General features: G+C 39.8%; 2 protein-coding genes across 3 annotated transcripts; both read left to right on the top strand.

The window, feature by feature from the left end:
- The first annotated feature begins 2,793 nt into the window (after positions 1-2,793).
- Positions 2,794-17,311, top strand: BTBD1 (BTB domain containing 1). The gene is made up of 8 exons (XM_040570508.1): positions 2,794-3,239; positions 9,485-9,641; positions 10,222-10,327; positions 11,610-11,807; positions 12,082-12,274; positions 12,861-12,948; positions 16,011-16,157; positions 16,380-17,311. The coding sequence occupies exons 1-8, from the start codon at positions 2,794-2,796 to the stop codon at positions 16,536-16,538; spliced, it is 1,494 nt and encodes a 497-aa protein (XP_040426442.1). The 3' UTR covers positions 16,539-17,311.
- A 258-nt stretch (positions 17,312-17,569) lies between these two features.
- C11H15orf40 (chromosome 11 C15orf40 homolog) lies at positions 17,570-22,149 on the top strand. 2 transcript variants are annotated; one of them, XM_040569833.1, is made up of 4 exons: positions 17,570-17,684; positions 17,767-17,890; positions 19,105-19,232; positions 21,275-22,149. In XM_040569833.1, the coding sequence occupies exons 1-4, from the start codon at positions 17,610-17,612 to the stop codon at positions 21,365-21,367; spliced, it is 420 nt and encodes a 139-aa protein (XP_040425767.1). In that variant the 5' UTR covers positions 17,570-17,609; the 3' UTR covers positions 21,368-22,149. The 2 variants fall into 2 exon arrangements, with proteins under 2 accessions (XP_040425767.1, XP_040425768.1); XM_040569834.1 differs by having other exon boundaries at positions 17,573-17,651.
- Positions 22,150-24,262: the final 2,113 nt, after the last annotated feature.

Genomic DNA, 24,262 nt, shown 5'->3' with positions numbered 1-24,262 from the left:
GCAGACATTCCTGTGTCTGGGACATCCCTGGCGTCACAAGTATCTCAGAAATCCCTGCAGTTTTATCACCAAATTCTCCAGTTCTTCTTCAGTGTGTGTAAATCCAGTCTCTCTTCTACCCTCCTGCTGATGGGTAAAGGAAGATCATAATTTAGGAAGTTCTATGAATTTCCATAGCAAAAAGACACAGCCTGAACTATCTCAGGCCATTACATAGGCCTTGGAAGTGTGTTGCTCAAAAGCGTGGACACTCCCTGACCTTCTGTTTTGCTGGCCAGTGATCAAGACAACCTTCGCAGTATATAACATAATACTGTTGAACTTTTGTCTGCAGCCCTTGATTTGTAGCCATTCTGTTACATGAGATCAAACAAAAAGTTCTGCTTGGGCCAATTTGCAACTGCTTATGTTATTTTTTTTTCTCTCTGTATTAATTGATATGATATTTCCTAGATAAAAACACAGCATAATAAGAAGGCAAAAAAAATGGGGCAGCATTTTAGTGACTTTCATATGTAACCGCTTTTGGGAAAAGCATTGTGCATTATTTCTGATTTGGACCAGTGAATACAATCCTGTGACATCATATATAAAAATGGCTATGATCTATCTACTGATAATGCCAAAGAAAAGCCAGCTGATTTTTTTTAAAGAAGGAAACTGGCATGAAAATTACAAGGTGAAACAAATGTCTGAGGCTTATTGTCTACATGCAGGGGAAAAAAAAAAACAAACTTTTCAATGGAAATTTGTTATTTAATATTCTCTTAGCTCTCACTTCCAAAACTGTTTGAATTAGTCCATTTAGCTTTTAGCTGATCAGATCTGATGGGTATCCAGGTCACATTTTTCCTTTCTTTTGTCTCCTTTCCTGTTTGTTTATTGTTTTTGTTTTTAGACACTGGATTTCTTTCATACTGTTTTTTTTTCCTCATTTTCACTCTCAGCTTTCTTTCTCAGGCTGTTTCATAGGTCTTTGTTTGTTTGTTTGTTTGTTTGTTTTTATTGCATAGCTTTTTCTTTCTATGATTGAAGATCTTACATATTCTGTCTGCCCCAGCCACTGTTCTTTTAATTCATTGGCCTACCTTTCCCCCTTTTTTCCTCAACCCTCTTCCAGCCTTGTTAACTTTCTCTAGTGTGTTAATGACAGCATGTTCACATTTTCACAGTTCTGTATAAGCAGGACAGTTGTGTCTGTTGGCTCCCAGTTGACAAGCTAACTTGTCAGTGATCACAGTAAGGTAAAAGGAGAAAGACAACAATGCAGGAAACTCATTAATGTCCAGATCATCCCATAACAAAATATATATATATATACTCCCAGACAACATTTTTTTTCTGTCCATGTTGTCACCATTTTCCTCTTTTTTTTTTTTCCCCATTTTGAGTGACAAGTGATTCCTTTCATTTTTTAAAAACTCCCCCTAAAATGAGTTCTCAGGATGATCCTTTGGGGTTCCCCGGAATGGAAATGTTATGAGGCGGCAAAGCAGCAAGTTGTGGTATATCTCAGCTTCCTGAGCTTCCAGTCCCTAGGCTATCAGAGGGAATTTGGGCTTCTCCCCCTTTCCGCCCTTTGTCCACCTTGGGACAAGGAAAGTGCAAAGGTGCTAGCTTCGTTCTCCCAAGTCAGCAGCATGACTTTACTTTTAAATATAGCCTCAGTGCAAAGCTGCTTGCTGCTTTATGGTTGGTATACTATATCTTCTTGTGCCCTTTACCCCGCTGAAATTGCTTCCATCTTGCTTAAGGTTCTCTAAAATTTGTTCTGCGAAACAGACCACATTTGCTTGGTCTCAGTTTTGTCCTAATTATAAACCTAAACGCAGAGTGGTGACATATTATATTCCTCTTTTAGCCACATGCTTCCATAAATGCTGACAAGTCAGGAGCTATGATAAATAGCTTTCAGCTCCATAATTTACATTGCTGCTGCATTTACAGCAAAGCTCCAGCAGATGGCAAAAGGATCCGCCTTATTTTTCAGCTGACAGTGCCTGGTTTGACAGGACTGTGACAACGCAAACCTTTTCCTTCTTTTCCAGAAGCCACAAACGTAGTAAAGTAAAGTAAAAAAATAATATAAAATAGATCCTATTTTTTCAGTATTTGCCAAATTAATTCTCCACCTTAGTGACCTTAGACGACCATTCCCTGGTCCAAGGATGCTGAATTTGATGGCCACTGGTTTAGACAGAAAAAAATGTGTTCTCTATTACATTCACCATTAGTAAGTTTTGCTTTGGTTTGCCTCCTCAGAAGTTTAAAGTGTCAGACATGAAGGCACACTTTAAATGGACTGCTTTTATGTACAAATCTTAAGGTGCACATACCAACAGTCATTCATATTCTCAAGTTATTTCAGAAATAGTTAAAACGGGCATCCTTATTTGTGTTGAGTGTCATTATAAGGAATCAGGTGCTATAAAAACGAACTTGCGTTTCACATGCCTTAACCGGAGGGCCGTAACTTTTACTCAGTCACACACAAATAAATTTCCATGACTGCACAGCTGCCTTTTGCCTCTTTACGGCCTAAGCCGACTCTCCCCGCTGGAACTGCATTCCCACTGCACGCGGGGTCACCGCACTCCCTCAGACAAGTGACAAAGTGACAGAAGTGACAGAAGTGACAGAAGGAGCGGACGGACCGAACCCCGCTTCCCTCATCCGCCCGCGCGTCCGCCTGCCACCCACGGCCCCACAGGGAGCCTGCGCGAGGCGCATGCGCGGCGGGGTTGCCTGAGCGCCCGGCCCGGCGCGGCGCGGCGGGGCCCCCTCAGGGCGGCGATGGCGGCCGCCGGCGGCGGCGGTGGTGCGGGGGCTCCCGGGGAGGCGCCTCCCGCCGCTCCCGGTGCCGCTGCGGCTCCCTCCGCCGCCCCCGCCGTCCCCCCCGCCGCCCCCGAGAGCGGCGCGGTGCTGCAGCGGGAGCCGCTGTACAACTGGCAGGCCACCAAGGGCTCGCTGCGGGAGCGCTTCGCCTTCCTCTTCTCCAACGAGCTGCTGAGCGACGTGCACTTCGTGGTGGGCAAGGGCAGCCCCCGCGGGGGCTCGGGCGGCGGCGGCGGCGGGGGGGCACCTCCGGGGCCCGGCCAGCAGCGCATCCCCGCCCACCGCTTCGTCCTGGCGGCCGGCAGCGCCGTCTTCGACGCGATGTTCAACGGCGGCATGGCCACCACCTCGGCCGAGATCGAGCTGCCCGACGTGGAGCCCGCCGCCTTCCTGGCGCTGCTCAGGTCGGGACGGGGGTGCTGCGGGGCCGGGGGGGGGCGTGAGGAGGGTGTGTGTGGGGGGTGTGAGGTGGGTGTCCCCCCACACGGCGGCTGCCCTCTGCCAGCTCCGTCCCCTCAGCCTCGCCCGCCGCCCAGGAGCCGCCGGGGGTCGGTTCCCCCCAGCCCCGTCCCGTTTGCCCCCCCCGAGGTGCCGGGGGGCCGCCCGGGCAGCCGGGGGCTGCACACAAGGTCACGGCGTCCTGCTCTGTGCTTCTGCCCTCCGCATCCCTTCCCCAGCAGAGGTGGCCTGGTTTTAGGTTCGGTGGCCCTGCAGGATGGAACGGGGGGGGGGGCTCATTTGGCTTTTTGGTTTCGTCTTTTAATGAAGGTGATGAGAATTGGTGGTTCAGCAATCTCTGGGTGTCGCAACCGCACATCCACCTACTAATGGCTGAGAAGGAACCGAGCCTGTACTGAGCTTTTAATTTCATTTGATAATTTACTTTGACAACTTACTCATCTTGCAGTTCTCTCGTCTTTTTCAGCAGTGGTAGTGAACTGTGTCCCTTTACCAGAGAAATGCCTATTGCAGTCACACATTTCAGATACTTTGGGTGGAGAGCGCAGCAGCTTGCAGTTAGCTAACTGAGCTTACACGCAAACCACCCAGGGGAGACCATGAGTGCAGTGGTGGGGAAAAAGTATGTAAAATGGGCTGCTGATGTCTAATATCTGCTTAACCTTAAGATTATTTTTTTACAAGAAACTCCTCTGCTAGGCATAATCTCTGTAAAATGTATTAAATGGGTATCTGTAATGAATGTTTTGAAAACAAATAATATAATTGCCTGGAAAGAAATCTGTAGTGTCTCAGAGCTTTTTGTAATGCAATAAGGGCCCAAATCTTAACAATTTCTTTTTGTTTTGAGGCCGAGAAGAATCAGGTAGTCCTTTTAGTAATCGTGGAAACAGGAATTACAGCAACTGATTTTGCTTTAAAAAGTACACAGCAGCAACTTCTCTGTGTTGCTCTTTAGCAAATAAACTGTATTTTCTGGTTTCTCAGCAAAGAGGGAGTGGCAAAAATGTAAGGTGAAGTGCTTGTGTAGCATGGTGGGAAGTGTCTTTCAAGCAAAAATTGTTACAAAGGTTAATAGCAAATGAACGAGACGTGTGTCTGTACACAGATATGGAAAAAACACCAGACAGTGAAAAGTGGTTATAATGAAAGAAGTTTGTTTGGATTAAATATACAAATGCAGAAGCAGGAGGGTGAGAAGGGTAGTGTTTGAAAATTGTAGAAGTAAGCGAAGCAAACAAAAGCCACCTTGTGTCTGTAGAGCTGCTGGTACGTAAGGGCCAGGGCACTTGCATAAATAAATTGATTATACCTGTGTCTGGTCTAAATATCACCAGACTGAACTGAAATGTTTCAGGTTTGACGTATGTATGAAATAGTTGGCAGCTTTTTAGAACTTTCTCGTGTATTATAGATACGTATTTAGAGTGAACTCGTTCCAACTACAAGGCCTCAAAAGAGTCCTGTATTGTTATTTTTCTGTTACTACCTCCCTAGGTCAGGAGCAGGTAACCTGCATGCCTGCTGCCTTCCTTGGATGTGGTAGCATCCCTTCAAGCTCCCTCTTCGTAATCAAACCCTGATATGTGTACACTGAGCTTATAATGGAATAAATATAAATTGCAACACCTTGTTAGAAACATATCTAAGGAGAATTTCTTTAGTACAGATTAGTACTAGACTTCTTCCATGCTCCTATACACGGTTTTTAAAGTACCCCAACTATAGGACAGCCTGTTTGTTTTTTTCATGAATTGCACCTTGCATTGCTGGCCTCTTATCTGTCGTTAGTAAATTGGTCAGGTAATGATGGTTGCATTTTATAGGGCCCCTCTTTAATCTTTGCAAAGACCAATTTGAAGTGTAATGGCTAGGAATTGAGTTGAGACATTTATATATTCGTAACAAATGAACATCAAGATAAAAGAAATATTAAAGTGATGAAAAAACTTTTAGGGATAATTTACTAATTACTTAACATTCCACAGCTAATTTCTGGTTTTATTTACATATGTCTTTTGTTATATTCTATCTGTAGTTATGTTTCTTAAAGATCTATTGACCAATGCTTCTTACAGTGTAAAGCCAAAGGAAGAAATGTTTGTGATGAAAAAAGTTCAGATTCTCTTAAATTCATTCCATGTCCAATGAGATGGAGTGGTGTTTCCCTGTCCTGTGATGTAAATGTTCCTCGGTGTTAGTGTTGTGTTACAAAATAGATTGTAGATTGAATTAGATTTATGGGGAAGAAAAAAGGAGCTAGATACTGAACATTTTAAACATCAGATAGTCACAAAGTTAATGTGACATCTCTCTCTTTCAATTTTTCTTTTGGGTATTTTCATATCCTATTTTAAATTGGCTACAATTGTTTCTATTTGATGATCAGCCTCTAAAATACTGAATTTTTAGAGTTAAGTCATTTAAAAATAATGAACTGAATCTTTAATTGAGAGTACTGCTTAATTTCAGTAATAAATTCTAGGGTTTCTTTTTCTTTTTTTCCTTCCCCTTGGGAAATTTAGATAGTTCTCCTTGTCTGTTGGCTAAAATTTTGACTGTATAGATGGCAAAAAGGGAGACTGAGAACTGACTGGGCAAGGAGCAAGAACATTGATAGAAAATAATTGGCTGAGCTCAAAGACGTAGAAATGACTGGTGTGTGTTTTGGCTTGCCACCCAGTATTCCTTTTGCCTGAAGAGTTTTCAAACATGAGCCAGAGAAGCTTTTTTAAAGCAGCTGACTACTTCAGTAATTTGTCAGATAAATCCCGAAGAAGTGAAGTAATGTGAGTCCCAAAGTTTGAATCTGCTTTCTCTAATTCACAATTAATAAACTTTTTTTCTGTATGTTTCGAACTGCACAGATTGAATTGCAGTGATCCAGGACATTGAAGTGGACTTGTACTAGGGTTCTGTGGTGTAGAGTTTGGTTTGTAGTCAGATTATTTTGTTTGTTTCCATTCATATACATTTTAAAACAATTTAACTTATCCTTTGGTCGGAGTCTAAAGGAAAGTGACAACGTGACACCAATTTAGCAGTCCATTTTCCAAATGTCTTTGCAGAGGACTTTGGCAAGCAGTAAAAGGAGGGTTAATCATGACCAACTGGAAGAAGACTCCTGTGTTTTTTAGAGTGGTGAAAATACTTCAACTGTTGGGAAGATGCTGGGACTAGGGTATAAGGAAGTGCTAACCTGAGAGTAAAGAAGTCGTGTAAAAATTGAATGCTTAGGCAAAATGAATGATGTGTCAATGAAGTGGTCGCTTGGAAAATTGTTTGTTCGGGTCAATAAAAGTGGTCTATGCACCCATCTGCCATCCTGGATGGCAGTACAAGTGGTCACTATCTAAAGTGCAGGTCATTTTCTGTAAGTCTCGAGAGGAGGGAGGAGGAGAAGTGATCATGAGCCCCACTGGGTTGAGTGGAGGCAGAGCAGAGGTATGAACACAACGGAGTGCTAGTTCAGGCGTGTCGCAAGTGGGAGAGGCAGCACAGAGACGGAGCTCCTGGCACAGGAGCAGAGGGATTTTTAGAGAAGACACACCTAGAGTTCCTCTCTTATGAGTAGGTGAATACATCATGACCATCCGTCCGCATGCTAAAGGAAACAGGATTATACAACGTCCTAGAACAATGCACTTTATTACAATTTTTGTAGTGCTTACAGCTACCTTTTAGCTTTGTAAATTCACACTTTTTAGTACTTGCAAAAGACTACTGGTTGGTTTTGAAAATATTGACATTGTGAAAAACGTGGAATATTGAACACGCAAACACACCTGACTGTGACATTCTTAATATACTTGGATACTCCTTATCATGAGTTTACTCAGTTTAAAAGTATGTAACTGTATCACATGTCCTGTTACTATGCGTTGTTATGCCCTTCCCTGGTGCATCATGAGATCTAGGTGATGGACTTGATGCTGGGTAACTTTCAGTTGTCAGAGCTTTATCCGCTTAAGTCCCATCACTTTTGTCACTGACACGCGCTCAGCTGGGGAGTGTCTCTTAATGTACGTCCAGGCATGCAGAAGGGGAGGGATCGGAGCAGAGAGCCTCAGGTATGTCCTTCGTGGAATGAAAAAGCATCCTGCAGCTAACAGAAGTCACATGAATGAAAAACTTGAGTGCACATTCAATGTTGCCACGTTTAATTTTGGCCTTGTAATTGATTTTTTTGATCATATGGGGGGTGAGGGGGGGGAGAGAGAGAACCTGCAAAACTGAGAAGAGAAGTGCCAGAGAAAAGTACAGTTTGGAACTGCACCCTGATTCTTATAAAGTGTACAAAGTGAACCAATCTGTTCATTGGCCGCAGGTTGGACACACCTACGGAATAAAATCAGCATTGTGTTCCAAAAATAACTTGGCAAATTTTATTTTTTTGGTAGGATTAGGTAAAAATTTATAGTGTGTGTGTGTGTGGTAATGGTGCTCTTAATTTTTGACTCTTGTGTGATCTTTGACTCCAAGCTCTCTAAAATCATACAAGGAATTTTAGGACATTTTAAATGGCCTTTTAAAAATGTTAAAAGCAAAATCATAATGTGCTGTTCTGTGCTTTCATGAGCTAATTGTCAGTTTGGTATACAGAGCTGCATGTTGAAAACTGTACATACTGGTTTTAGTTTCTTAAATTTGTCAGTGATTGTGGCTGGCAAATCAGCCTGTCATTTTCATCAGCAAATAGTTTATAGCTATCATAAATCAGTTCTAAATAACTGTATGAAACTTTTACTGACAAGGTCAGCATTCAATTAAATTCCTTTCTAAAAGCTTTGATGTAAATTCAGTTTAAAGGATTGATCTGGAGCCTCGTTCATATTTCCTAAGTTATGTGAAAGTTGGCCATTTGAGTGGATTAGAGTATTGTAATGATAAATACATACCCATAAGTGGCAGTGAGTTCAGTTGAAGGCTCTTAGAAATAGTCATTCATACTGATACACAACTAAATAGTTAGCAATTACTAACAATTAGGGTTTTCTAAGGAAAATAAGAAATACAAACAGTGAAGAATTTTATCTTAACCTTTTATTCCATCTTTCCGTTACTTAGGTCTCCCAATGTTGCAAGCAAGTTTGAGTCTGTTCCTTTCACAAGTTTCTTCTGTTAAATACAAACTGATTATTATTATTACGTTAAAAACCCTTCTAATCATGCCTTCCTTCTCAATGTGTTGTTTGCCATTCATTTCCAGGAGGTTCAAACAAAAAATACAAAGAAATTTAAAAGATTTGTCCTTCCCTGTACAATTCCTGCATTTGCAAATGTGCCTTGGTTTATTATATTTAATCAGCTGTGTGTGTTGCGGGGGGGAACGTGTTTGTGTAGTAGAGAGATATTTCTGTAAATGATTATTATCTGAAAACCTGGTGAAATAACGATAAGATTATCTTCAATGTCATCTGAAAGAAAAGTTATTTTTAAAAAGTTATCTTTTCCATACAGAACCTCAAAATAAATCTTATCTTCTCTGTTTTCAAGTAACAGCTGCTCAGGAAAGAGAATTTTTTTTCCTGGTTTTGGTGGAGACTTGTATGGTTTGGTTCACTGCTTTATGCTAAATCTCAAGCAATCATATAACCTCGAGCAGTGGAGAGAAGCCAGGGTTTTTTCCTATGTCAGTCTGCAGCAGGAATAGAGTCAAGGTCATCTGTTAGAATATTACTCCCTTTCCTCTCCTCTGAATGCTGAAGAATGGTGACTGTCACACAAGATGTTATCACAGTAGAAGTCCTTGACGCTCTTCTCCTTATTGTGAAGAAGCTAGTATGCACTTTCAGTAAATTAAAATCAGTAATACAGCCATAGAGGGTTGTGTATTGATATTTAGGAATACAGCTTTTAGTAGTGAATCAAAAGAGCATGCATTAATGCACTAAGTAATTCTGCAGCTCAGCTGTTGTTTACAGTTTGGTGGCTATGTATAACTAGCACAGCCAGATCAGTCTTAGGGAGTAATGTGTATTTAAAACAAATGTATGCAATTAGGCTAATGTAATAGTCTTTCTTCAACCCTTTAGTTAGTTTATTAATTTGTAAAAATGCTACATGGTGAACTGTTACATGTTTGCAGTGCAAATCTTTTACCTGCTTTCTAAATGTAAAGAGATTATGTTGTGCTTGACAGCACTTCAAGATATGTTTTTATTATATCTATCTGCGCATTGATTTCTAGGTTTCTTTATTCAGATGAAGTTCAAATTGGTCCAGAAACAGTCATGACTACTCTTTACACTGCTAAGAAGTATGCAGTCCCAGCCCTGGAAGCACATTGTGTGGATTTTCTGACGAAGCACCTCCGAGCAGATAACGCCTTTATGCTGCTTACTCAGGTAGGTAAATTTAAGTTTAGTTTTGGTTTACTATGAAAATTGGTATTTGGATGGGAATAACCAAGTAATATTACTTCACAGGGGGGTTGCCATCACATCGTTTAATTTATGTATGAAAATACCTTGTTGCTTTGTTAGCATTTTTACAGACTTGTCTTGGCTTTTATTGGTAATGTAGAGGAATTTTTTTTTTTTATACACAGTGTACTGGGACATTTCAGATGAGACCTGTGTATTCTACAGTATATTTACATGAATATCCTAATTGTTTTTTTGTTTGTCTTTATAAGATAGTTCACTATAGTAGATATGATGTGTACTTTTTAAAGTTATATTTCCAAAACTAAAATTATAAGCATAAAGAAAACCTTGTATGCAGTGAATTCTCCTCAATTATATTCTCCTTTGAGAATGTAAGTGCTCTACAAGGTATAAACACCAGGCATACTTAGACAAATCAGCCTATTTTAATTTAGACCTACATTGAGTTAAAAAATACTTACTTCTTAGAATTAGCGATTTAGCAGATTGATGCTTGTAACAGCGCAGTAACCAAAGCTATACTACTTTACTTTCTCAGGCTCGTTTGTTTGACGAACCTCAGCTTGCTAGTCTTTGTCTTGACACAATAGACAAAAGTACTATGGATGCAATAAGTGCAGAAGGCTTTACCGATATTGATATAGGTAAGTTCCTTCTTGTGTCCTAAGTGTTAAACTTCCAAAGGGAATCATACTGTTTTGTTGCTGTGTGACACTTCTCTCTTCAGGGCTGCACAAATCAGGTACAATGTGTAGAATCTATTTTTGTTGTTGTTGTTTTTTAAATATAAACTGGCTTAGAATTCTGCTGGTAATTCTGCTTTCTATACTTTTTCCTTTACAAAAAGTCAGCAGTTGTGTATTTGGTTACTTAAACTTGATTGTTACTATATATGTCTAAGATTTTACTCCAGATCAGCTAGATTGTATTCCAAACTCGGACTGAAGAAAGGTATTCCAGCTGCTTAAAGAAATTGTAAAGTCATTGTTAACTTGTGTTCAGTGGGTTTAGACCCAGACTGTGAATGTTAATCTCTACTCTTGATAAATCTCAATCTGTTTTGACTTGTGACTTTTCTATGACAGCAAACATGCCTCGCTCAAATTCAGGGCATGTAAAAAATCCTGAAGAAGACAGAAGATTCAGAATGTGAAAAAACTTTTTTTTTTTTTTTTTATGGCTCATGTTCTATGTTAAACTGAGAGTTGAGCAAACTAAACCTTAAATAATCAATAGAGACTTTTTGCATATGCTCTTCCTAAAATGTCAGAACATGTAAGAAATACAGGAAAAGTTGCTTTTATAAAATGCAAGTGAGAGTAGCTTGCCTGACATCCTGTGTTCCACCTTAAAACTTTGTGGGAGGCAAATGCGTCAATGTTTAAGATCACTTTCATGTATGTTTAAACTGGTTTTGTGCGCACTGCTGCTTCTTGTGTCTATAGTTGGTCGAGATTGGCAGGTGGATACTTGGCTGAGAACATGACAGTGTTGTCATGAGTAACTGGAGTGGTATTGTACATTCACCACTGTACTTGATCACTGCCAGCTTTGATCTTGCCATAGCCACGGAAATTCTTTAGGGTATTTATTGGTTGTCACTGCATAGATTATATAGTATATTACACCTATATATCCTATATATAGGACCTATAGTATATAGATTATATATAGTCACACCCTTAGGAATCAAGAAGAAAGTTTATGTGCTGTCTTCATGGCAGGAAGAGGAAGGATTTTATTTTATTTTTTAGCTTGGACACCTGTACACTATTGGGATACTTCTTCAGTCACAAGACACATTGTGTGGTATTATAAAAGTTTTGAGCATTTATTTGTTTAATGTTTTAAGCTTATTTAAAATGCGTCGAATTGTTTTGGATTAATATTGACTCAAATCTGTTAATATTTTTTCACATAACACAGACACATTGTGTGCAGTTCTAGAAAGAGATACCCTTAGTATTCGAGAAAGTAGGCTTTTTGGAGCTGTTGTTCGTTGGGCAGAAGCTGAATGTCAAAGACAACAACTGCCTGTGACGTTTGGAAACAAACAGAAAGTCCTTGGAAGAGCTCTTTCCTTAATTCGTTTTCCATTAATGACTATTGAAGAGTTTGCAGCAGGTGAGTTCTGGGGTTCTTTGTCTTACTAGTTCTGCACAGTAGTTCTGCACTGCTCATCTGTGAGTGTTGAGATCCTTAACACTCTATCCTGTTATTATTAATATTGTATTAATAAACATTGTGATGCAGTCTTAATGAAAGCAAAACATCCTGCAGAATGTGGTCTGGCCATTGGAAGATGTTATTGCCATCCTTGGTGTGCAAGTATATGTGGTTTAAATATGATAGCTGGATTAAGTTTTAGAATTATCTTGGAAGTTTTTTCTTTTCATAGGCCCTGCTCAGTCTGGAATCTTGTCAGATCGGGAAGTAGTAAATCTCTTTCTGCATTTTACTGTCAATCCTAAGCCGAAAGTAGATTATATTGACCGACCAAGATGTTGCCTTAGAGGAAAAGAATGCAGCATTAACAGGTTCCAGCAAGTGGAGAGTCGCTGGGGCTACAGTGGAACAAGTGATCGGATTAGGTATGGCTTTGGAAACTATTTGAAGGGGACACGGAGAAGTGTGGGAAGAATGGGTGTGATATTATTCAACTTCCAATTTTTGGCATAAGATACAGTAACAGACTATCTGGTACTTAGGGCACATCTAATCTTTTCCTTTTTAAAGTAACTTAGGCTGTTGCACTGATGAAATATAAAGTAGCAAAGAACAAAGTTCAAAAGGCCTGGGTACTTTCTAGAGGTGTGGGTTATTTGCTGCATATCCAGTTTTAAAATACAAAGTATTCTGAATATCTCTGAAATAAAAACAGATCAAGAATCTGGTCATTTTTCATTTAGTAATCCTAAATATTAAAAAAAAAAAAAAAAGCCTCAGTGGATTCACAAAGCTTTATGCTATAAAACTGATTAAAAAAAAAAAACCAACTTTTATTTATTTTTACTATTGAAATCTAAATAGAAAACACTATTGAAAAATATTAATGCAATGTCATTTTCAGTTTGGTTTTGCACTCTTCAGTGGGATTCTTTTTCTTCCTTGACTGGGAAGAAGGTAATACACCCATCACAGTTGTTTAAATTCCTTTCTTGGCTTGTGTTTTACTAGATTCACAGTTAACAGAAGAATTTCTATAGTGGGATTTGGATTATATGGATCTATTCACGGACCTACAGACTATCAAGTCAATATACAGGTACAGTATATTCTGTTTAAATAGGCTTAGGCAGAAACTATGCTTAATACAAAAGGTTTGCTGTATATCTAAATAGGATAGCGGTCTGATAGGCAGGAATCTAAGCTGTATTTTATCCCCAACAGTGTCGTAAGCAGATGACTAGGGAAAAGTAAGTACAATATGAAACTTTTCTTCCTATCCACTCTAGTCTCCTGTCCTTTGATCCTTTTCAGAACAGGCTTTTCCTGAGACTGATTCGGTCTCTCTGTTTAGTAACTCCCAGTGAATCTTGCTTCAGAACACTTGTCCAGTGTAACCTTGAATTCCTGTAAGCTTTCTGCAAAGGAATTTCACAGCTTTATAATGCGTTCAGTTGTGCACTAAGTCTGTCCTTTTAATAACGTTTCTAGTTAAGCTTAGTTTTATGTATATCTTTTATATTTTAATGTGTCAATTTGAACTTTTCTATTTTAATTCGTGTTTCTATAGGATGCCCTTTTTGTTTGTTTACAGCAATAGCCCTGTGCTGTTTAGTCATGCCAGCATTTTTCCCTTTTCTCAAGCCTTTCTAATAGGTAATGTGTGCCGGTACTGTACTGAGGAGTGTGATGTCTTTTAGTAGTATGCTATTTAAAAGGATTTGATTTTCTTAATTGCTTAGTTAAGCTTCTTTTGAACAAGCTTCCTCACTTTTCTTTTTGAAGTTTAGCACAGCTGTGGTGGATTTGCTTGTGTTGTTCATGTAGGAACGCTGACTCTAAGTATATTATAGACACTGTTACATAGTGTTTCCATTATGAAATTTTGAATCTGATCCTACTAATCACTCAGTACCAAATCAAGGGTTGCGTTTCTTCCTACTGAGCAATTGGTTAGCAATCTCATGAAATGGTCAGTGATAGCATCTAAAAATGTCACCCCTGTTTCGTGTCCTGATATGACACTTGCCCAGTCTGAGAGGGTAACTGAAGACACCACTAAAATTGTATTTCCTGCTCCTGTAGCCTGTCTGATCTCTCTTAGCATGTGTGGTCAGGATTGTCTTCTAGTAATATTGATCCATCACTGTATCTTTCCCTTTTTAAGTATGGTATTTCAGTCCATTTGAATTCTCTTATTGAGTTTAGTTTTGATTTGTTTCTAAGCTTTCTAGCAAGGTATTAATGTTCTGTGACTGACACAGTTACTCTGTGCTGTGTATTTCATAACTCACTACTATAGCATCACATTGATTTACTAGGTGTGTGGAATGTTTTGTGAAAGAATCCGTGACTTCATTTGGGGACAGATGTCCCCATTTTATTTTGTAGACTTCTAGCATGTGTTGGAAATGCTGTTCCAGTTTTTTTCTTGGCATCCTATTTAAAGGGCAGTTCGTCTACTGTTTCCTGTTTGATGATTACTGTTCTCTGACCATTGCGTACTTAAGTATAGGAATTTTGTGTCTGTCTTTTGCAGGGGAAAAAAAAAAAATCCTTCCTTTTATGATGTTCCAAAGAGAGTGTATCTGGGTTGAGGTTTTGAAGGAATTTGTTGGCTTTTCCACATTCCTCAGTTTAAAAACTCACAAATCCATTGGTTTGAAATGTTATCAATTTGCTTTTCTCAAACTATACATCTGTGTAAATGAGTAGTATAGTGCACTCGGGTGAATCTTTAGAATGAAAGATTTAGCTGTTAGGTCATCAGTACCACACTATACTTATTGGGGGATTTTTACTTTTCATTAACCCTTGTTTGATTCCCTTAGACTAAATTCCTCTTAGCAGATGAAAGCACTTTGTGTGGTCCCTCAATATATTTGCTGGATTTATTTCATCTGAAAAGAATTTAGTTCTTGCAAGGCAAACCAAAGCATGTTAAGTAGGAATGATCAAGAGACTCACTTGAGAAACACACTCCTGATCCAAACTGACAGGCTGATTCACCTTTATGGTTCAGATGAAGGCCACCCATCCTCTACAGATTTTCTTTACTCTGAAACTGTCTCCAGTTCCTGATGAATCTGAAACTTTGTCCTTACAGACAGCCATTTAAGTTGTCTCTGCACCTTTCATTTTGAATGTGCCTACAATACTGGCAGAGCTTCAGAAAAAAAATAAATCTTTTATACTTGCCTTAAAATAGTAGTAATGTATATTGCAAATACATCGCTTATGTTAAAGGGGCATATGCCTTCAGCATTAGAATTGTTAGTATTTCTTTTGATTGTGGCTGGAAAAAAAAACTTGAAGCCCTGTTTGAGGCAAAATATGCTCCCACTGGTGCAGTAATAAAATCATATAGCAATTTAATAATATTAAAATTGTTAGGATTGTTGTTAGCGGAGTAATCATGAGCAGTATGTGTGTTCCTCTAAAGCTGTGGTATCCTACTTCTGCAGGAGGTGTTCAGCAGCATGGATCAGAAATTGCTATCCAAAATGAGAAGTATGATATCTGCTATTTCTGACATCTCAGCTAAAGATTCCTATTTGCCGCTAAAACTGAAGGCAAAAGAAATATGTGGTCTGAGTGTAATTTTTCTACTGAATATGGAATAGAAATAAGTTGTATAAAACATTGAAGCACGAGTTTTTGTTTTCTTCTAAGAATATATCATTGACTGTTTACTTTATCTGTAAAAACTTGTTTTCTAAATGAACCACAGCCTGTGAAGCATGTGGGTCCAGCCTCGTGTGCTTCCCTTATGGGGGCTGTGTAGGTGTACAAAGATCAGCAAATCTAAGTATAGGATCATACGTAGTTTATTAAGGTCAAAAGCTGAAGGTTCGAGCTATTCTTCATCTCCTCTCAGGCAAAGCCTCTAACCTGGTTGGAGCGGTGTTGTGGGCTGAGTTTAGCGCACAGATTGGACAGCCTGTGTAAAAATGCAAAAGCCATGGTTCACCACACTGCCGGGCCAGCCCTCACAGTATTGTTAGGAAATTGCACCTATCTCAATTCTGAGACTGCACTATTGTTGCAATTAAACTGGGTGGAGTAGGCAAGCGTTTCGCTTGTAATACTCTAATGTGTGTACAGTAAGAATCTTTCTCAAGCTCATAAATCTAAAGATATGGTTTTCGTGTCTTTATGCAGATAATTGATTATGAGAAGAATCAAACACTGGGACAAAATGATACTGGATTTAGTTGCGACGGAACTGCCAGTACATTCAGAGTCATGTTCAAAGAACCTATAGAGATTCTGCCAACGGTTTGCTACACAGCTTGTGCAACATTAAAAGTAAGAATGCTCAACAGTATAGAAGAAAAAGCTGTTTTGATCCAAGGGTTTGTCTTTTGTCTAATTTCTGATGGGAAAGTGTCCTCTTTCTGATGGGAAAGTGTCTAAATAAATACAGATTTTTTTTTTTTACTGTTAATTAAGCAGTGTTTGAACTTCAAAACTTTATTGGTCTTGCTGCACGTTTTCATTCAGTTGCTAATGTCTTCTGGTGTTTTTCAGGGTCCTGATTCCCACTATGGAACAAAAGGATTGAAGAAGGTGATCCACGAATCTCCTACTGCTAGCAAAACATGCTTTGTCTTTTATAGTTCGCCGGGTAACAACAATGGGACATCAATAGAAGATGGACAGATACCAGAAATAATATTTTATACTTAATTTCACATGATCGTCTTGGATGTGTCAGTGTATCATTGGACTTTAGCTCACTATTGGTGACAGTAAGACAATTCTGTGAAATGACATGAATGTGTTAAAACAAAACTAACTTGTTTGAGAGGTACCAGGAAAGCTATTTTCTCTGCGTCATTGTCAGCAGAATGTAACTTAGCTTTTCCTCTTAATGAAGCATCAAGTGGCATAAGTACTCTGTATATTGAAAAGATTGTTTTAAATAGTATGTTGTGATTAATGGCTTTGTATTTTGAACCCTTTATTTCTCACATAGTACAATTCATTTTTTGAACTGGAAAATCTGTACTAGTTATGAACTTCACATGTACATTTTCCCCAACTTGTCCTAAAAAGTAACTCTGCTGCTCTACTACCAGCTTGCACATCTCTCCAAAATAACCTTGGACGTGAATTACTGCTGTGTATGTATATTATTTTGTTTTGGAAGTATATCAGCAAAGTTGGATTCGTATTGCTGTCATCTAGACTTTTTGGATGAGCCGTGGAGAATTAATGGACTTAACACTCCAGACAGCAGCTGCAGCAAAGAAAGATGAAGTCCAATTCTGCAATAAATGGATCTTTCCGGAATCTCTTAATTTAGAAGGGCTGTTTTGGAACACAGAGCCGGTTATGGACATAGCCACTGTATATACGTATGTGCCTATAAGAAAATGTATAATGTGAAAACGGGAATACAGGACTTGTAATGATGCTATTTTGACTGGATAACCTGATACTAAAGAATTAGTATGAACTAAGGGCAATGTGTGTGCCACTCATTCTCCTGCCTATGGTAATCGGATGCAGTCGGTGTAGTTTAACACTTCTTCCTGGACAGAACTCTGTACCCTCCCAGACGGTGTACTAGAGCACTGCTTGGAGAACGATTTGGGGGTGAGAAGGGGGGACGGACCCACCGCCACCTCATTTTTCTTATTTCCTGGGACTTCCCTGGAAATTTCCTGTTGGGGCCAGGCCCCGTGGGGCCGGGGGCGGTGCCTGCCGGGCCGGGGGCGGGGCCGGGCGGTGTTGGCGGAAGGGCAGCGCGGAGCCATGCCGGGCCCCAGCGGTTTCCGCCCGGTGCTGCTGGGGGCGGTACGGCGGCTTGGCGGGGCCATGCCCGGGAAGGTGCGTGCGGGGCGGCGGGGCCGGGCCGGGCCGGGCCGGGCCGGGCTGGTGCCCGCGCTGACGGCGCGTTTCTCTCTTTCAGGGCCGAGGAGCCGCGAAGGAGCCCGCGGGGCCGGTGCTGGCGGCGGGGCCGGTGGTGGCGGCCGAGGGCGGTGTGAGGGTGACGGTTCGCGCCAAGCCCGGCGCGCGCTGCAGCGCCGTCACAGGTGGGCTGCGGGCGGGCGGGGCGGGCTCGGCAGGGGGAGCCCGAGGGGCTCTGTGGGCTCAGGCGGCGTGTAGCCGTGCAGCCGTGTAATAGCCGTGAAGCCGCCATCCTGCGGCTGGGAGAGACGGGAACAGTCAGGAGGAGCCCTCGGCCCCCCAGGCAGCCCCGTGCTCGCGCTGTGAATCCTCAACGCACCTCTGTTTGATTTTATTTGTGAAAGGAGGGACAGCAAACCAGATGGCCTTGAAGGGCTCTTCCAACCTTAATGGTTCTGTGGTCTTCCCTTCAAACGCACGGGCACAGCGCTTCAGTTTTACGCCAGCTGCTTGGATCCCAAGGGCTTGTGGAGGTTTCCTCCTGCTATAAAAGTTGGAGCTTGCAAAATCTGTTCCCTCGCTACAAGGCTGGGTGCTCTGGACAAACTAGAGCAGGTTTTTACATTGATAGGTGTGAGCCTGACACAGGGACCTATTCCCTGCAGGGTGCCTTCCCCCTCCGAGAAGAGCGATGCTGAACTCTCTTTCCAGCTGTTTCAACGGGGGTTAAAACTAAAAGCAGTTCTAGGCCATAATAGTTACGGTTTAAAAATGTATAAATCTAAAAGCTGGAGCAGAGTAGAAGCGAATGTGAATGTGAATATCACGTTTCAGTCATTACATCCAAGAAACACTGATCAATTGGGTGAGTTTTACTTGTGGTCAGTAAAATCTGAGCACACATTAGCACGCTTAGATGTGCTGCCAATTGAGCCAGAGAAAACGTGATGATAGCAAAGATCTCGGGGCCAGCCTATTGGTCATGCTTTTTTTTGTGCGTGTTGGGGTTAATACAATCTGTATTATGCTGCACAGTGCCAAGCTGGAGTACACCAGCAGCAGAATGGGCAATACAGAGAGAACATTACCATAGTGCCCCGACTGCTAGAGTATAAAAGCCAATAATTCATAGCTGCCGACTGATACGGGTCTAAAGGCTTTGATGTTCTTTGTGCTGGAAGGTTATCGTTGTTCATACTGGCTGACAGTTAACTTAAGGGAATTTGTGAAGTATAAAAATACTGAGTTACCTGCTGATCTAGGAGTTCCCTCCTGATGTAGGAGTTCATTTGTTTGTAAATTGAAATGCTTTTGAAAGCATAAGCGTTCATTTTTAGGAAATGATAACTAGATATTTTTGAGTATTCCGAGCATAAACTCTTTAAAATATCTGTTCTAGATGTGACAGCTGAGGCAGTAGGTGTAGCTATTGCTGCACCTCCGTCAGAAGGGGAGGCAAATGCAGAGCTGTGTCGCTACCTCTCTAAGGTGCTAGAAGTGAAGAAGAGTGAAGTTATTTTAGAAAAGGTACTTTTTTTTTCTTTATTTCAGTCTTCTCTTACTGCATTTTAAATTCAAGATTCTGAATTGTTATTCACTGAGTTAGTCATTGGAGATACTCTCCAAGTTCAGTCCAAAAGACACTTGAAAAGTGTTTGAGTTAATGGAATGATTAATTGAGGAAAAACCTAATACAAGAAGAACCACAGCTTGAGTACATAGAATACTTCTTATCATGATGTATTTTCAAAAATTTATGCAGTTCATGTTTTCTGTGACCCTTAAAGATTCTTTTGTTTTCATTTCAAATTCAATACACATAATTTGTGCTTTGCAGAAAAATGTGCATTTTATTCATAACTTTGCATTCATTGTTTGAAGGTACTTCTGTATTTGAGTAAAAAATTTCTGAAAAGTAACTGTTGCATATAAGTAAAAGCATTTGTAAACACATCCATTCTATCTGGGCCTTAACAGTTTCTCTGTACTAGTAGAACTTGCATGTGTTGACTTGGCAAGTGGAAACTATTATTCATTGCACTGAATAAATAATTTGTTTTATTAACACATTGAACTCATACGTCAGTCTTTCCAACCATGTTAATTTACAGTTTGTAAGCGTGAGAGCACAATGAAAAACTGTGCTTTTTATTTTTCTGTGCTTGTTTAATGTAGCTGTAGAAATCTGTTAAAAGATAGTGGTAATAAATGGAATACAATTAATGAATTGAGCACTGCTTTGATGAAAGGTAGAGATGCTAAGGCTTGGTTCATGTTTTCTTGACTCCTGGGCAAATTCCTTAATTCAATCAACATTTTACATTAACACTCTCCTGTCTTAAAGAGACGTTTAGGTTTAACTAGATTATTCTCATTAGTGCTAAGCAGAGTTGAGCATAAAAGGGGCCAGTGTTGTCTGACCTTCTTGACTCAGTTGATCTGACCTACAGTGTCCAAATAATTGCATGCTAGTGTTGTTTTTCACAAACCACTGTTTGTTCTCAGTGAAGCACTGTGGTAAAGTCAGTGTTTTGTCTGTGACTTAGATTTCCCATCCTGATCTGCTAGGTGTACACACTGAGTGATTTTTGTACTATTTGCTCTCTGTTATGTGCTACTTGTTTTGTGATAAGTGATAACACTACCAAAACTAATCCAAGTGGCAAACAATCCAGTATAAAATAGGGCTTTGGAAATATGGTAATATTTCTACCCAAGGGGCTTGATTTTCATCATCAGCTGGCTAGTCTGCTTCAAAAATCTATTTTTAATTTTAAAATTCATGCCATATTTCTGTATAGCAGTGTTAAGACATTTTCCTTATTCAGGATGTCCTTTTGGATCTTTAAAGATTTTTGTCAGGCTGCAGATTAAAATGCAACATATTTGTTTCTCACGTTTTTACTGAATACAGGCAAAGTTGTAGCTTCAGGCGAAATGAAAAGAAATTACAAATTTGCCAGTTCCTATGTAAAATAGCAATTTTGTCAGTAATACAAAAACAAGTCAACGATATTTAAAATAACTGCCATACTAATCTGAATATCTTACAAGTTATATACAATGCAATCTATTTTCATTTTGTTGCTATTACCAACCTGAGAATTCAGCTTAAGAGTAACTAATACTTTGTGGGAGACAGTGTTAAAGAAACATCTAAAAGTCCACATCTATCAACTATATACAGTAACTTTAAAAAAATAAAATGCAAATGCAGTTGCAGTCTTGCTTCTAGATGATACAGCTGAATTTTGGAAACTTACCATTCCTTACTTTTTATGACTATAAAAAGGGCATAAATTCAGGGCATGCTCTGGGAGCTGTATCCAATTTTAAAAGCAGAGTAGATGAGGCATTGCTTTCCACTTTTAAAATAACTAGAAAGGACACTGATAAACCATGTCTTACTGCTGTTATTTCTGCGTACCTACACTCTTAAGAATTATTTTTTCAACAATACCTGTATAATTTTTCAATACCTGATGTATTGGCATCACAATGAGCTTTTTGGCAATGTGTGTTTGGTGGTGATTCTCTGCAAGATAATTTTTTGTGTGTGTCTGAACCAGGGTGGTAAATCCCGTGATAAAGTGGTGAAGATTTTGGTATCAGTGACACCAGATGAGATACTAGAAAAACTGAAAAAAGAAGCTTCCACTTGACCTAAAACAAGAGCAGCAAATGGAACAATGTAATGCATCTTGGTAAATGGACTGATGGTTTTTCTTATGTAAATCTAGTCCTTTTGAGAATTTGGATAATGACAAGGAGGAGACACTCTCTGTCCCCCACCCCACCCCCCCTTTGTCAATATAGCTGCTGTATAGCTGAAGTGTTTGTGCATGTGTAGGTTTGCTTAGAAAAACTTGTCTTTACTGAGGCTCTGTATCGGCTTCTGTCACTACCACAGGCCTTTTCCCCTCTGGAGAGTTTCCTGTCAGTAAGATTTGTCATCTTTCATGGACTCTAAAAAGTTGTTTAAGAAAATTGTTTCTGAATGCAACAAACTTTGGTTCACCAAGCAAAAGGCTTGGAGTGATAGGCTTCAAAGGCATTGGGACAATGTGAAAAGAAGTGTGGTGCAAAATGATAAATCAATCTGGACAGTGAAGACCTAGAAGAGTGTTCTCTTTGATATCTAGTGGCGGGTATAGGGTGCAGTTCTACACTATGTTCACATATGTACATCTAATACAAAAGTATTTGGAGCCAATATACTGTTCTTGATCATCACGCAGGCAAACTAAAAACAGAATCAACAAAATAACTGAAGCAAAATCTGAAGTTTATAGCGCTGACCCCAAACTGAGTAATTGCATTGCTAGTGTCACTTTGTAATAGCCTGCAATCGGTTGCCTGAAAATCAGAGATACAATGATAGAAGCTTTGCCAAATGTATGTCAAGTGTAATGACTGTTTTTAATAAAAGGGGCAAAAAATATTATCAAACTTTGCTTTGTGTTTATATTTTTAACAGAAACATGGTTTTCTAGATGCCACATACTAGATTGTTATATTTAAACAGGACTTTTTTGTGATCGTTCCTTGGTTTAAAACTGCTTAGTATCTCAACCCCTGGAAAATCAAGCAGAGTCAGAATTCGAGCAGGCAGAACTGAACAAGAAATCTGAAACAAAATGGGCAACTATACCCCAGTCTTAAGGGCAATAAGATGATTTGACTTTTCTTTTTAACATTCTTCAGAGGCCAGAGTAAGATTTAACTATTTCCCAAATATGTTCGTGATATCATATGTCTCTGGTAGGAATTTGCTTTTTCATCTGAGTCACTACTAATGTCTGAATTTCTTATCTTTACTATGTTTGTCATGTTTTACAAGTACTTATGTTTACATATGTATATATATTTAATGCCTAAACTAAAAAAAAAAAAATTATGTTTGTAAAAGTTAGGGCTAAATTCCTTTACTAGCGTCACATGGTGCGGACTTTATAGCTCACAAATCATTTTTTCATGATCAAAAATCTCATTTTATCAAATTCCTTCTTCTTCCTGATATCCTAAATATTGCAACAATTTTATTTAGACTTCAAGGTGACTCATTTTCACAGATTTTACAAAAATGTTATGCTGTAGTTTGGACAGTGTTTAGGGAACTAAGACTAAATTGTGACTGGTATTTGCTTTATGTTTTGTATCTGGACTCCCTATGTTCTCAGGCTTGTGGCCAGCTACACATTGCCTCGCTCGTCTTCCCTTACCACTTTCAGCCCATATGGACCAGTTTCGGTTTACTGATCTGTCAGCTCTGGTTTGTAGCTCCTTGGCGTTGCATCTGTTCTTGCCCAGCGGAGGGGTACCATGTCCTGCAGAAGAATTAAGGCAGAACAAGTTAAAAATAAGTGTTCGTGTTTGGTTGGTTATTGGGTTTGTTTTTGTTGTTGTTGTTGTTTGTTTGTTTTTGTCTTATTCCCCAAGTTTCTGTTTATTATGACTGGGACACAACAATCCAAAGATTGTACAATCCTGCTTTGATAAGCTGTATGAGATGGCTGCTGCAACAGCCATTATAAATAATTCCCAGGAAGCTGATACCACGTGTGACATGGCATATATTCTATATTGAAATAACATATTACACTTTACCAGGACTTCAGACCCTGACTGAGGTAGGAGGTGGGTAGGCAGGTGCAGTGTCTGAGGTACATTAGTCTTTGGTGATGATTGTCTACAAAAGTGACCAATTTAATCTTTCAGTTCCTTCTATGTCTTGTCAACGTGTTCTGCCTAATCTCTTTGCCAGCTTCTGCTTCAGAGATTTTACCTTTCCCAAACTCCTTCAGCTAATATTCTGCATCTTTTCTTCCGAAGCACTGAAGGTATGAAGACAAATAGGGTGTTGTCAGTGTGTCATGCTGCCATTTTTATGTAATCTGAGCCAGACACAGTCACATTCATCACCCTTGTCAATCAGAAGATGAGTCCTATTCAGCTAGGAAGTTAGTAGTCCTTGGGTAGGCAGCCACTGTGCCCGCCTCTCTTTTGCATTTCTGCTTCCTGCGCATTTGTGAGTGTGTTGGGGCCCATATATAAAGCTGATTTTGTTCTTAGCCAAGCCAAGTTCTTTTTCTTTTGTCTGGTTTCTAATACAGCACTTGATACTCACTTCAGTTTGTCCTGTTCAGTCGTCATAGGTGTTTTTTCGAGAGTTGTTGCAGTTATATTTTTTTAGCATTGCTTCTCTGGAAGCAAAAATAATATCGGTGGCCTATATTCAAGCCCTAACTTCTGTTGCTCAAGGCATTAACTAGTTGAGACCTCAGTGCAGATGTGAAAAAGCAATGGCAATGGAAGCAGAGAAGTGGAAACTCAGTTACCCTGGTAGCAGTGCTTTGCCTTGCTCGAGATTGACCCAGTGGACTAGCGAGCAGTGTGGCAAATGAAGCCTTTACATGCTGGGAACAGAGAATTTGTTTGATACCAGTAACCAGAATTATCTCAGAGAGTACTGATGTTTTCATGTAGTCTCCCGATTATATCTATAATCTAATATAATATCTATAATAGTCATTGATATATTTATTCTTGTGACGTGC

The sequence above is a fragment of the Cygnus olor genome, chromosome 11 (assembly GCF_009769625.2).
Source record: "Cygnus olor isolate bCygOlo1 chromosome 11, bCygOlo1.pri.v2, whole genome shotgun sequence".
NCBI lineage: Eukaryota > Metazoa > Chordata > Aves > Anseriformes > Anatidae > Cygnus > Cygnus olor.
This window is presented reverse-complemented; position numbering and strand designations above follow the sequence as displayed.